The sequence below is a fragment of the Musca autumnalis genome, unplaced genomic scaffold (genome assembly GCF_047663935.1).
Source record: "Musca autumnalis isolate F117 unplaced genomic scaffold, ASM4766393v1 scaffold_3, whole genome shotgun sequence".
In the NCBI taxonomy this organism is placed as follows: domain Eukaryota; kingdom Metazoa; phylum Arthropoda; class Insecta; order Diptera; family Muscidae; genus Musca; species Musca autumnalis.
In genome coordinates, this window is record NW_027411866.1 from 769,695 (window position 1) to 783,797 (window position 14,103).

General features: G+C 33.7%; 2 protein-coding genes across 5 annotated transcripts; one reads left to right on the top strand and one right to left on the bottom strand.

The window, feature by feature from the left end:
- Positions 1-219: 219 nt before the first annotated feature.
- Pex5 (peroxisomal biogenesis factor 5) lies at positions 220-2,394 on the top strand. Its single transcript, XM_073974200.1, has one exon. It carries the CDS (start codon positions 354-356, stop codon positions 2,025-2,027), a length of 1,674 nt encoding a protein of 557 aa, XP_073830301.1. The 5' UTR covers positions 220-353; the 3' UTR covers positions 2,028-2,394.
- Positions 2,158-13,586, bottom strand: LOC141397644 (cytochrome b5). 4 transcript variants are annotated; one of them, XR_012411463.1, is made up of 5 exons: positions 13,309-13,586; positions 13,157-13,245; positions 12,882-12,950; positions 3,942-4,052; positions 2,158-2,313 (listed from the first exon to the last, which is right to left on the bottom strand). XR_012411463.1 is itself a non-coding variant. In XM_073974202.1 (4 exons), exons 1-4 carry the CDS (start codon positions 13,411-13,413, stop codon positions 2,232-2,234), a joined length of 345 nt encoding a protein of 114 aa, XP_073830303.1. In that variant the 5' UTR covers positions 13,414-13,586; the 3' UTR covers positions 2,158-2,231. The 4 variants fall into 4 exon arrangements, 1 of the variants encoding a protein (XP_073830303.1); XR_012411464.1 differs by lacking the exon at positions 3,942-4,052 and having other exon boundaries at positions 2,158-3,029; positions 11,644-12,950; XM_073974202.1 differs by lacking the exon at positions 3,942-4,052.
- Positions 13,587-14,103: the final 517 nt, after the last annotated feature.

Consider the following 14,103-nt stretch of genomic DNA (forward strand, 5'->3'; position numbering starts at 1 on the left):
ACCAAATTGCTTTATTTTACGTTTTCAAATCCATCCAATAGTAAAAGTAAGCATGTAATAAGTGTTCGAAGACTAATATCTGATATTTTATAAAATATTGTTTAAAATTATTAGCATGAAAACGGCCCAAAATGGATTTGGGCCGCCAATCGGCCCAAAATTAAAAATTATTTTTTATTCGGCCCAAATTTGGGCCGAAATGCCCAAAACGGCAACACTGGTCTGGAGACCAGAGGAATCCAGCTGATAATGAAATCAAATTGTGAATAGTGAGACTTTAGACTTTAGTTTCATCCAAGATAAAAACAAGACGTACCACCAAAAATATCAAAAGTGTAACAGAAACGGCAAAAATGTCATTGCGACAGCTAGTAGAAGGTGATTGTGGTGGTGTAAATCCTCTCATGCAACTGGGTGGAGAGTTCACGCGAGATGTAGCCCGCAAAGATGAAGGTTTCTCTCAGGGAATGTTTGAACGTAGCATGCGTCCTGATGAACAAATGGTTAACGATTTTCTGGGACAAGTTGCGGCTCCTCCTCAATCGTTCCAAATGGAGACACTATTACAAGAAATGCGTCAGATAGAGCAGGCCAACAACCAACCTCTGGCAGCGCCTCGTGTAATTGACGAAGTGGTTGGACAGTGGTCAAAGGAGTTTAGAAGTGAGATGACAAGTCAAATGCCTCGACAACAACAGCAAATGGGCCATGTCAGAGACTTTTTCGAAGACGGGCCTAGCACTTCGGCATCATTTCTAAATAGACATGTTCCGTATGTGCCAATGTATGCTCCTATGATGTCTGATGTGCAACAAATGCAGACGGGGTTAACCGACAAGTTTTTCGAAGAAGCAGCACAAGCTAATGCGTTAGATGTACCTGCAAGTTTGCAGAGTGAAGATTGGATCAACGACTACAAAGCCAGCAATGAGAGCAACGAACAGGCGGCAGCAAACTACAATGAAAAATTCTGGCAACGTCTCCAAGACGAATGGGCTAAAATATCGGAGGAATCAGATCATCCCTGGCTGTCAGAATTCGACGAAACCTATGACCCCTACAAGGAATACAAGTTTGCAGAAGAAAATCCCATGAAAGACATACAAAACCCTCTGGAAAAAGGAAAAGAATATCTAGCTAAAGGCGACATTCCCAGCGCTGTCTTATGTTTTGAAGTAGCCGTAACTAAAGACGCCGAAAATGCCGACGCATGGGAGTATTTGGGTATGAGTCAAGCAGAAAATGAAATGGACCCCCAAGGCATAGCAGCGCTAAAGAAATCATTGGATTTAAACCCCGATAACCCGAAAGTTCTTATGGCATTAGCGGTCTGCTACACAAACGAAAGCTTGCAGTCGCAAGCTGTGAAAATGTTAACCAACTGGCTGCAAATCAACCCCAAATATAGGCACCTAGCTGGGTCGACGCAAAATAGTGAGAATCCTGTAGATACTGCAGCAACGCTAGCATCCTCGTTGATTAGGGGGAATAGACTTCAAGAAGTACAAGATATGTTTCTTGCAGCTGTTCGCATGAACCCACTAGACGTCGATCCCCAAGTACAAGAAGCTTTAGGTGTACTATACAACCTTTCTTCGGAGTATGACAAGGCCGCGGATTGTTTTAAAGCAGCGCTGCAAGTTGATCCTCAGAACGCTAAGATATGGAACCGTTTAGGTGCTAGCTTAGCCAATGGATCCCGGTCTGTTGAAGCCGTCGAAGCCTATCAAAGGGCATTGGAATTGGAGCCAGGTTTTATTCGCGTTCGATACAATGTTGGTGTATGCTGCTTGAACCTAAAGGCGTACAAACAAGCCTGCGAACATCTATTGACAGCCCTAAATATGCAGGCAAATGTTGCAGCAAGTCGAGAATTTGCCGAGGGCGCTATGGGGTCGGGCCAGCAAATGTCCGAGTCTATATGGAGTACATTGAAAATGGTCATTTCTTTAATGGGTCGAAACGACTTACAGGGTCACGTGAGCGATCGAAACCTAGCGGCGCTGAATGAAGCATTTAGAGATTGAATTTATATGCACATATAGATTAACGATGGTGTTGGGATTTTTTCACTTCTGTAAAATATGGGATTCTAGTTATAATGCAATACAATATATATTTACATATATCATACATTAAAATGATTTGTTCAAAGAGTGTGTGTGAATTTTGCTTTATTACACATTTTCTCAATTGTAGGAATGACATTTTAGTTTAGAACTTTGCTTTAATTAATTTCTAGCTACGATTTGTTTTAACAATAGTACGGCAGCTGCTCCAATCGCCACAGATACAAGGCATATTCCAATTTCCCTGTGAATAAAGTAAATGTTTTGGAAATAATTAGCTTATACGTGCACTTAAATAAATCTTTGAAATTTTATTTAAATTAAATTTTTTTATTTTTTTTTTATTTTATATGCTGAAATTGGCTAAAAAGTCCAACGTTGTGTGGTGTTGTACTAATAAGCACAATTTTTCAATATGTGCGAACTGATGTAAGCTTTTTTTTTTAATTATTAGGTAAACATGTATAAACTAATAGCAAATTTTTAAGTTTGTAGCGAATTTAAAAATTGTATGTTGACGTCCATTCGGAATAATTTGAGTTAGAGTTTTAAAGAGTATATCTAGTTTTACTTATTCCTAATGATCGCTAGACCTCGTATATTGCATATTTAAAAAAATCAAAAAGATAAATTCGGATATTTTCTCGATTATTACATATTTTTGTGTATTATTACATATCGACGTTTCTCAAAAAAAAAATCAAAATTGTTTTTTTTATTGAATCTAATACATAAAACTAAAACACATGCCCTTGCAAAATTTCGAGTTTCTACGTTCAAAAATAACGATCCTATTCAAGAAAATGCATTTCGGAAAATGGGATAGCAATGTAATAATTTGGCATATACATATGTGGTCTGTTCCAGAACTGCAAGAATCTACTAATTTTTACTATTTTTTTCCGAAAACATAAAGGAAGAAATGCTATCGTAGTAAAAAGTAGTAGCTTCTTGCAGGTTCTGGAACAGAACAATGTATGTACGTTTGTGTGATCGTTGTCGTAGTCGTTGAGGAGACTAACAGATTTTCAATAGAAAGTCATCTGATAAAAAACCGAAGGTTATATTACGAAAATGAATAAAAACATCTTTATTTGTTTTTATTTGCGGTGCTGAGTTAATAGAATCAACTATGACTTTTTTCTTGTATTTCAATACATATCGTATATTACAGAACTGCAAAAATCTACTATTTTTATTATTTTTGTGAAAACATAAAGGAAATTTTTTTATCGGAGTAAAAAATTGTAAATTCTTGCAGGTTCTGCAACCGGCATATAATATCGATTTGTCGTATCAAAAAAGAAATGCTCTGTTTAAGCCAAGAAATTCGTCCTCTACTATTGACAAACACATGCCGATTATAAATATTTGCAATAATTTTGCCACGTAGATGTCTTAAAATATGACAGAACCTACAAGAAGCTACTATTTTTTACTACGGTAACATTTTTTCCTTTATGATATCGAAGAAAATAGTAAAAAATAGTAGATTCTTGCAGTACTGGAACAGACAATGTACCTCACAACGTCATTAAAAACTATACGCAACTTCTTCAAAATAAATCCACTGTCCCTGAATACACTTCCATGTAAATAAAAAGATTGGCATCATAATAGCATGAACAACCTTCGCTTTAATATTCCATGGAATCGATAGGTTTAAATTATAAAGTTTCCTCAATATAACATTTACTTTAAAATTTGTATACATTTAACATTGAACTCATCGTGACGTGCATGGTCACTAAAAAGCAAAAAAAAAAAAACAGAAAAAGGAAAAATAATTGGAAACAAACGATATAACCGAGCCATAAGGACTAGGCAGTACACTACACAGACATGAGGTGCTTTAGATGATATACAACTTACTTGTAGATACGTATTGAATCGTAAATGCATTGCAGTTAATGTATTATCGGTATATGTCATTTAGTTGATTTGAAATATTTAATTTTTTTCGCCGTGTAAAAATATCTACAACTATTAAGAAGTTACTGATAAATGATAACGACATGCGCTTTTTTATAATGTATTCATGATTGTATAATGTATAGTAATGTATGTATATATTGCAATTACCAAAATTGTGGAAACTTTCACATTAATTGTTCGTTTATGGCAACAAATTAATTTATTTATTTTCATAAATGGGAACCTAGCCCACAGGGCCATGAACGGTTCCAGAAACCACAAAACATTTACTACTCCCCACTACGCAATTTCATAAAGTTACTCTAGTATGAAACTCGATCTAAGAACCCCTAGTTTGATGCACGACTACAAAGCAATTGTCGTTTCGGAAGTCAGCCCTTTTGTTGACACCTCAAAATAGTGGGTAATTTTTATTTTTGACCTATTTATAACAAATCTCAAATAAACTTTGCATATTTTGACAGAATATTATTTTGAGGACTAATAGCAAGAGATTTGCATAAAAACCGTATAGTTATTACTTTAAGACTTTGGAGTAGTAAATGTGTAGTGGCTTCTGGAACCGTTTCATGCACTACTACAAAGCAACTGACGTTTCGGAAGACAGCCAAGTATTGCAAATCTATAATGTATTGGAGGATTATCAATGTTGTATTACTCAATGATTTTTCTAACGATTTGGTTTACACGGCGATATGAACATTGGAAGGGAAAAATTTATTGGGTTTTGTTTGCAACATAGAAACTAAAAACGTGTTTTTTTCGAAATGGCATTTTGAAATCGGTGCCAACTCTAGCTCGAAAACTAATGAACCGATTATCATAGAATTGTGTGGGGTTGTCAAGGACATCGAAATCTAGACCTTCATAAAAGGTAACAGCTATACCCAGCTGACTAAACTGGGCTGTAATATTAGTGTCAAATTCCAAATTACATTTTATATATTTATTTCTATGATTGATGTATATTAGGGATATATATTTTTTGAAGAAGAAAATATATTCATCAGAAAAAACTTTTTCCCATAAAGACTTCTTCATATCAATGACATGTAACCTCCTCGTAACGTGCCGCACACTTAAACATCGCTTATAGAGGCGGTACAACATTTGTTAATATGTGTGGTATTTTGTTAAGTTTGAAAAAATGAAGCCCTAATAAACATGTGCTTTTCAGGATTCAAAAACAAAAGATTGAAACAGTTTCAGCATTTTCAATGAATTTCCAGCGACCTCAAACATATTTGCAAGAATTGTACATTCTGCGAGAAATTGTGCATTTAGTGGAATGATATGGAAACATTCAAATTGAAAATCCAACAAGTTTTCATTCATGTTTTCTAAAAGATTGAATCAAATGTGAAAAATATTTGTTTTTTAAATTACAGTAGAATCTCTGAAATTAGGCCCACTAATCTTTTCGGACCGTTCTAATTTGTGAATGTTTCCATTCCATTTTTCTACTTCTTCTACGCTTATTGGGTTGTTTGCAACTTGATTTAAAAGATTTAAATTGTCTTCAAATTAATTCTGAGCAATCCAGATTTCGTGGAAATAATAGTGCAATTGGCATATCATCATCGCTATCGTAACCACGTGAATCCCAATTAAGTAATTTTGTCCAAGAATTCTTCAAAACTGTTTCTGAAACTTCATTCCAAGCTTTATTAGGCAATATTATCGCTTCTCGAATTGAAATTTTTTTGTCAATGGCATTTTCTTCCCCTATTAATTTAACCAGTTACTTATTTCTGTAAATAAGTTTTGTCATTTTAATGGGATTCTGATCCATTGGTTGCAAGGCGGATGTGACATTTGGTGGTAAAAGGTATGCAATTATGTTTCCATCCTCATTTGGAAGTTTTTCTATTGGTAAATGTGCAGTACAGTTATCCAAAAGTAGTAGAGCTTTTGGAGGCAAGTTATTTTCTTTTGAAAATTCAACAACCTGTAAAAATGTGCTTAATGTATTTATACGAAAATAGATAAACCTACTTCCTTTATAAATTTGTTGTGGAACCAATCATAAAAGATTCAAGAAATCATCCAAGCATTTTTTTAACAATCATAATGAAGTGGGTTGTTGAAATCCTTAAAACATCTTGGCTTTTTTGCTTTTCCGATAACTAGTGGCTTTAATTTATGTGAGCCATCAGAATTTGACCAAAGCAAAATTGAAACACGTTCTTTTTGAATTTTAAATCATTGAGCAATTTTTTCGCCTGCTACTACAAATGTTTTATCAGAAAGGCAACGAAAGCATAACCCGGTTGCATCTGCATTATATATTTGGGACTCTTTTAAGTCCATTTCTGCAACTTTAGCTCGAAATCTGTGAAGGAATGGAATGCACTCGCTAGTATCAGCTGACAACACTTCCCCACTAAAAATCGTATCCCGTGTCTGTAGTGTATTCCATTATTACATTTCATACACATGGCAACTCTATTTCTATGTTATAAATTCTCTCTTTAATCAAAGTATCTTTTGTACTAATTAGTATTCGTTACATTTTTAGTAACTGCCATTTTGCTTTTATTAGTTACAATCTTTGTTCACTTCGATTTCAACCATCTAACTCATCAAACGTTCGACTCCATTTTTATAATCAACCTTAATCTTTGTTGTTAGTTATTTATTAAATAAAGCATCATTATTTAATCAGTATCAAACGCGTGCTTATTTTAAATCTAAATACACAACAAAATTGGCGACGAGGATAAACTAAAGTTCAAAGAGTTTTCTACAAGATTTTGTGAAAAAAAATCATTTTCAAGTTCAACAAAAATCCATAACCTAAAATGGATCAAAATCAATTGGCAAAACTGTTGGATGCCATTACAACAATGGCAACAGCCATGCAAAATCAGCAAGCAGCTTCTACTTCCACAACAAACAGTGTTCAAATCATCACAAATTTCGATGCTTTCGACCCAAAAAGGGAAAATTTCAAAACCTACAAGGAACGCTTGGAGCTCCACTTGCAGCTAAAAGGGGTGTTTGACGACAAGGCTACCAGTGCAAAGCTTTTGTTGCAGTACATCGGTTCATCTGTATATTCAACCCTAACCACACTAGCTGCACCAAGGACAATTACCGAGTTAAAGTACGAGGAAATAATTCAAATTCTAAATTCACATTTTTGCCCCAAAAAGAATATTTTGGTTGAACAACATAAATTCCTGTGCGAAATTCAAAATGAAGATCAAAATATATCTGAGTTTGTTGCAGTTTTACAAGAACGAGCTAGTGAATGTATGTTTGTGTGTGAGTGCAAAAAGTCAGTGGCCGAGATATTTTTACGCTCTCAATTTATTAGAGGATTGAGAGATGCTCACATACGAGAGCAACTATTACAAACGCCAGAACTGAGTTTCACGCAAATAGTTCAAAAAGCAACAACACTCGAAGCGGCAAAAATTGACAGCAACATCATTTCTCACAATACATCAACATCAATACATCAAATTCATCAATACCGCCAAAACAAAAATCGAAGCCGTAGTCAAAACAGCCAAACAACAATCAATTACAGCGAATTGGGTTTGGATGGTATGTGTGTGCGCTGCGGACAATCAAACCACATAGCAAGTGAGTGCAATGTAAACAAGCATAAATTGAAATGTCAATATTGTGGAAGAAGGGGACATGTTCAAAAAGTTTGCATTCAAGCGAAAATGAATCAAAAGGAAAACATATCAACAATCAATAAACATACCCAATCGATCGATGAGTGCAACCAGCTGTTCTCTCAAAATGATTCTAATTCAATTCACGGAACATACCCCACCGATGACTGTTTTGGTATCAACAAAATTATCGATATCGACCAAAACAAAAACAGAAAAGGAACGGCAATAGCAGATGCAGACAAATTTTATGCAAAAGTGCAAATTGAAAATAAAAATACAATTTTTGAAGTGGATTCGGGTGCGTGCCACACATTAATTTCGCAAAATCAATTCAAAAAGTTACATATTAATAATCCAATACGGAAATCAAAAATTACATTTCGATCGTACACGGGTGAAGAAATTGTGCCTGTGGGAGTTGTGGACGTACAAGTAAAATTCAAAAACAAAACGTCAATAGAAGAAATGTATATTGTCAATCCAAAGTGCGCCACAGTGCTGGGTCGTAGTTGGATACGACACTTGAACATCAATCTCAATGATGACAATATAAACATACCACAATCATTAAGCCTGGGAGAAAAGAGTGCCTGTTCCTAGAATCACCAGTGGTTGTATTCAAAATCAACACCTCAACAAATTCAACATACAGAATCTATCAACGTTCGAAAAACAACATCTAAATTTTCTAAAAAGGAAAGCAGCTTCAGCTAAAGTTCAACATCAACCAATTTGACAAAATCAATTCAACAATTCCAAAATCATCAACACAACCAGATCAAAAATCCAAATCAGCAACTTTCAATATCTTCAAAATTTAAACCTGCCATGTTATCAACATTGTTATCAAAACATGTCATCACTGCAGTCAACAGTCCCTCTCAGCTGCACCTGATGTATAAGAAGTTCAAGCCTAAGGAAACAACCTCCTGCTCTCCTGACGGACCAAGTCCTTATTTAAGCCTGGGAGACTGTAGTGTATTCCATTATTACATTTCATACACATGGCAACTCTATTTCTATGTTATAAATTCTCTCTTTAATCAAAGTATCTTTTGTACTAATTAGTATTCGTTACATTTTTAGTAACTGCCATTTTGCTTTTATTAGTTACAATCTTTGTTCACTTCGATTTCAACCATCTAACTCATCAAACGTTCGACTCCATTTTTATAATCAACCTTAATCTTTGTTGTTAGTTATTTATTAAATAAAGCATCATTATTTAATCAGTATCAAACGCGTGCTTATTTTAAATCTAAATACACAACAGTGTCGTTTTTTAAATTTTGCGAACCATCCCATCACTTGCAGTAAAACATTTTTCATCTTTATCTGAGTACAATTCTTTAAAAATTGACTTAGCTTTTGTCTTCAATATCGGCCCAGTTACTGCATTATTCTTTTCTCGTTGATTTAAAAACCAAGCATATAGACGATGTTTTATTTCTTCTCTGCATTGTGTAAGCTCTGTTCCTTTACGTGCAAGAATCTTCAAGTTTTACAACTTTTTACTCGAAAAGCGTTCCTTTACTTTAGACACCATACAATTCATATGGAAGCAGATTACAACTTTTGTTACTTTTGCCGGTTTTACCACTTTCAAAAGTAAAGGAACAGAGCAATAATTTCTTATTTTTTTTTTTTTTTTTTTTTTTTGACTTAATATAGTTAATGGAAGATTTTGTCGCATTAAAACTTCTAGCTAAACTATTCAAACTCTCGCCATCATTAAACCGTTTTAAAATTTTTGATTTTGTTTCTAATGACAAGGTGTTCTTCTCGCGTTTATTTGAAATTTTTAAAAACTTATTGCATACACTAATGAAAACATGGACGTCGGCCTCTTTCACCGAGTATGTTCGAATTGAGTGTGGTAACTAAGCAACTCAATAAAAAATTCCAAAAAAATACAACTTTGAGGTAGTTTACACTATCTATCAATGTCATATGACACGAAATAAAAACATTCCATATCTACAATGTGGAGACGTTTTTTTACATTTTTGCTGGTGTGGATACACAGAGTAAATGGCGTAAGGAAAATCGACAATATTGCATATTATTTAACGATGGAAAATTTCATGTCATATGACATTTACATACAGTGCAAACTACCCTTTAACAAATATTTTGTTCTGACATCGGGATAGTTTTTTATGGGAAATATATCCTCAGATAAAAAAGATCGTCTGATATCACACCGTTAAGACTTTTTCCTGTGGGGATATGGGGTAACTGCACCTAATGTCGGCATGTACCAGTAGTCGGCACCTTTTGAATTTGAACTCAAATAACTAAAAATTAAGAAAACAAAATAGGAAAATAATCTTAAAAATGCTTCAACAATATTGTCAGCTAACTTTATATAAAATTTCATTGAGCTAGGACCAATTATTATATCGAAATTTAAGTTTTTGTCAGTGAGGGTTTTTCACCACAACCGAAAATTCATGTTTCTTAAGAAAAAAATTGTGGATATGTTAACCTTATAAGCTCTGTAATTATTTTAAAATGAAGGAATTTTCCACAAAATTTTTGTTATGTAGGTAGAGAACTGTTAAAAGAACACTTTAGAAAAAGAAATTTTTAAAAAATATTTATAATTGTGCAATTTTTGCTGATGCCGACTTTAGGGACAAAAAAATATAAATTTTGCCTGAAGTCGGCATGGGGTTATAAACATTGATTTTTATCGATTACTTTTAGCTAAAAATTATCAAAAATGCTAAAGAAATACTTTAAAGGCTAATTAATAAAGAAATAGTTTCAATTTGAAAGGAACTTTAGCGATTTTAAGGAATATGTTTGAGTAGTTGAACATCCCTCCCACTCCTTGCTGGAGTAGTTTCAATTCATGCATTTAAATCAAAAGTTTTCTGTAAGGAGATGCAAATTTATATGTATTTTTTACCCTTTATTATGATGAGTATTCTGTTTTGATTGGAGTAGTTTAACAGCCTTTCCTTATGAATTTTAAGCTACTATATTAAGTCATGAAATTTGTTATTTTAAACTGGGCATTATAAAATGGAAATAAATTGAAATTGAAAATTGAAATAAAGTTAAAAGTGATGATTGAATTTCAAAAAAATATTAGCCATGATTTGAAGTACGTACGTTGTGGGGTGCCGACAACTGGTTAATAGATGCCGACTATTGGGCACGAACTAATTTATTTAAACAATATGTTAAAATTTCCTTATTTTTTGAAGTAAAATCAATAGAAATGTATATAATAAACTTGAAATATATAAATAACTAATGCTATTGTTCTTTCAAATATTTAAGAAAAAAATGTAAAGTATGCATTTTTTCTTTATGTAAATATAACATGCCGACTACTGGATCATATCATGCCGACTATTGGGGAATGGTGCCGACTACTGGTGAAAAAGCAGTATTTAACTAAAATTGTATTTTTTGCATGTTGAACAGAAATAATCAAAAAAATTGTTTATATAATCTAAAACTACACAAAATAACGAATCATAACAACTTAAATTTAATTTGATTGGATATTTAGACTCGGAATGACATACGGCTGAAGATACGAGAATCCTTAAAGTGCCGACTACTGGTGCACTTACCCTGTAAAGTCTAAAGTGAATGCGGACAACCCCGCTTCGATTCAGATCTTGGGGCAAGACATCGCGCTTCCTTTACCAGTCGAAATGTCTGCGGACATACCGTCTCAGACGTAGACGCGGCCAACATTTGATAGACATAAACTTAAAAAATTAATGCAGATGTATTTTGACGTTTTCAAGGCGAAAATCAGATTGTTTTACAATGGTACATTTTCCCACAATACATATTTTTTATTTATTTAACAACCGAACATTAATTCAAAGCCATCGGACCAAAAAAAAAGATGAATTAAATTATAAAAATTCATTGTTGCTCTGTTCCAGAACCTGCAAGAAGCTACTACTTTTTACTACGATAACATTTTTTTCTTTATGTTATCGAAATAAATATTAAAAATTAGTAGATTCTTGCAGTACTGGAACATACCATGTATGTTATCACTACTCAAAATAATAATTTGACAATTGCATGATTAAAATTCAGAATAATAATATAATGGGTGCCACCGTGGTGCAATGGTATGCACACCCGCCTTGCACGCAGAAGGTCGTGGGTTCGATTCCCCGTCTAGGAACATTAAATTTTCAACGGTGGCAAAATACCCCTCAGTAATATTGGCGACATTTCCTGAGTATTTCAGTCATGTAAACCTTCTCTACAAGTGGTGGACACGCCGTTCGGACTCGGCGATAAACTGTAGGTCCCATATCATTGAGCTAATTTATATAACAGAAGTCTCCCTTGTCCGTATGGGATGTTGTGGAACAATGTTTTTTGTTTGTTTAATACAATGAGGAATATAATAAATTTATCTATGTACATATATAGAATGTGAGATCTGGGGTAAAAATGACAAAACCTTTTAACAATCACATAATCGTAATATATTTACAATTGGATTTAGCTCCCATATATATTTTACCTATTCACAGTGGTGTAGGGTATCATATAGTCGGCCCCGGTCGACTTTGATCCTTTCCTTACTGGTTTTAGTCTAAATTTGTTATAAATCGAAAATTAACTTTGTATATTTTGACTAAATATTGTTTTGAGGAAAAATCGTTTTATGTTAGAATTTCGCGTGTTTATAACAATCTGCCACCATGTCTCAAGACATTTAATTCCTCCTTAAAATGTTACAAGAATAAATTATGTGCTCATTTTAATCGTAATCAAATACAGCGTTCACAAATGTTGCCTTAGTTTGTAATGATATATTGTTGCATAGCTGATTCTATTAATGATTATTTTGTTATATATTTTCATTTCTTAATTTACATGCTTTTGCTTTTATTTATGTTTAATTCTATTCATGATATGCTAAGAAATATTGTTAGATATAAGTATCTGAGAGTAGTTATTGTATAGCTGTTTTTGGAACCGCTCATGGCCCTATGGGCTAGGTTACTGTGTTTGTCAAATAAAAATTAAATTAAATTAATAGTAGGGGATCTGCACAAAAAAACTTATACCCACTTTTTACATCATTTGTTGGCATAAACGAGCAAAAGGTTTGACATTTTCTACAATTTTGGTCTTTGCAATAACAAAACATGACCCAAAATGGTCTTGGACTTTAGGTTAGATGAGCTTGATTAAATGATGTACTGTTACAAAGAATCGTACACGCTTCCACCGACACAATTGAACTCACCTGAGCGGCAGTTTCCCTTTACAGTCCTTTGCAGCCAAATCTCCGATAAAATATTTCTTCATCATTTCTCTAAAATAAAAAAGTATAAATAAATAACAAGCGCCGAATGTAGGCTGACTTCCAAAATGCCACAAGTTATTGTTCATCCTAATGCATCCGTTTTCTACTCAATGTTTATTCTTTATGTTTCCTGTGTTTATGGGATAGAATGTGTAGCGACGTTTAAGACATTGACAAGTGTCATTTCTGAAGTCAGCCGTACTTTTTTGTCCCACCTTGCTTCTTGACTATGGCCAACGTCAATAAAATCCTGAGTTGCATCACGTCCTGCTACTTCGTCAAGTGTTTCTTCGCCTCCAGGATGCTAAATGAAGTAGAGAAGAATGTTTTGAAAGACCATTCTCAAACTAGCCAAGTGAATACCTACTTCACTTCGAAATTTACTGAGGTCATAAACTTTGTTTTCTATTACAACCCAGAGGTCACTTGGTGTGTTGTGCAGCTTAACAGTTTCCAGTGAAATTTCAACCATCTTTGTTCTCGAGATATTTTCAAAATCGCAAATGTAGTCGTGTCGTTCTGATACGAACTTTTCGTAAAAAATACTCAAATACAATTAATACCAAGATCTATTTATAAAGTCACGTAAGTAGCACAACAACAACTCTATTTTGGCCGAAAATTCTTCAATATGTCAAAATGTTTGTTTACGTTTTCATACAAATGATTCACAATAACAAAAAATTGACAGATTGAAACCAATCAGGTGTTTACGCCACCTTATAATTGCTCTGTTCCTTTACGTGCCTGAGGTTACCATATCTTACCATTTTTAACCTGTAAAGTGTTTCCTTACTTTTAATAGCATACAATTTATAGCTCTGTTCCAGAACTAAAAAGTTTTTACAATTTTTACCACTTTTACACATTTTGCGTATCCGTACACAAAATTTATATGAAAATCGTTTACGACTTTTACAACTTTTACGACTTTTACCACTTTATAAAGTACGGGAACAGGCCATATATGATACCAGATTACCACTTTTACCACTTTTTGCCACTGTTACCATTTTTAAAAGTAAAGGAACAGACCAATAGCAATGTTCGTAATTTTAGTTTGTATTTCTTTATTTTTTAAAACAAATTCTTATGATTTTAGACACTCTTTCTTATGTTCAGAAAAAAAGTCTGCGACTTTAGGGATCAAAAAATTGGCTTG

Coding starts and splice junctions, on each gene's coding strand:
- Pex5 (XM_073974200.1), top strand. CDS start 354: ATGTCATTGCGACAGCTAGTAGAAGGTGATTGTGGTGGTGTAAATCCT.
- LOC141397644 (XM_073974202.1), bottom strand. CDS start 13,413: ATGGTTGAAATTTCACTGGAAACTGTTAAGCTGCACAACACACCAAGT. Junction 12,951..13,156: donor GGCCATAGTCAAGAAGCAAG/GTGGGACAAAAA, acceptor TTTTTATTTTAG/AGAAATGATGAAGAAATATT. Junction 2,314..12,881: donor AAAGGGAAACTGCCGCTCAG/GTGAGTTCAATT, acceptor CTTTATTCACAG/GGAAATTGGAATATGCCTTG.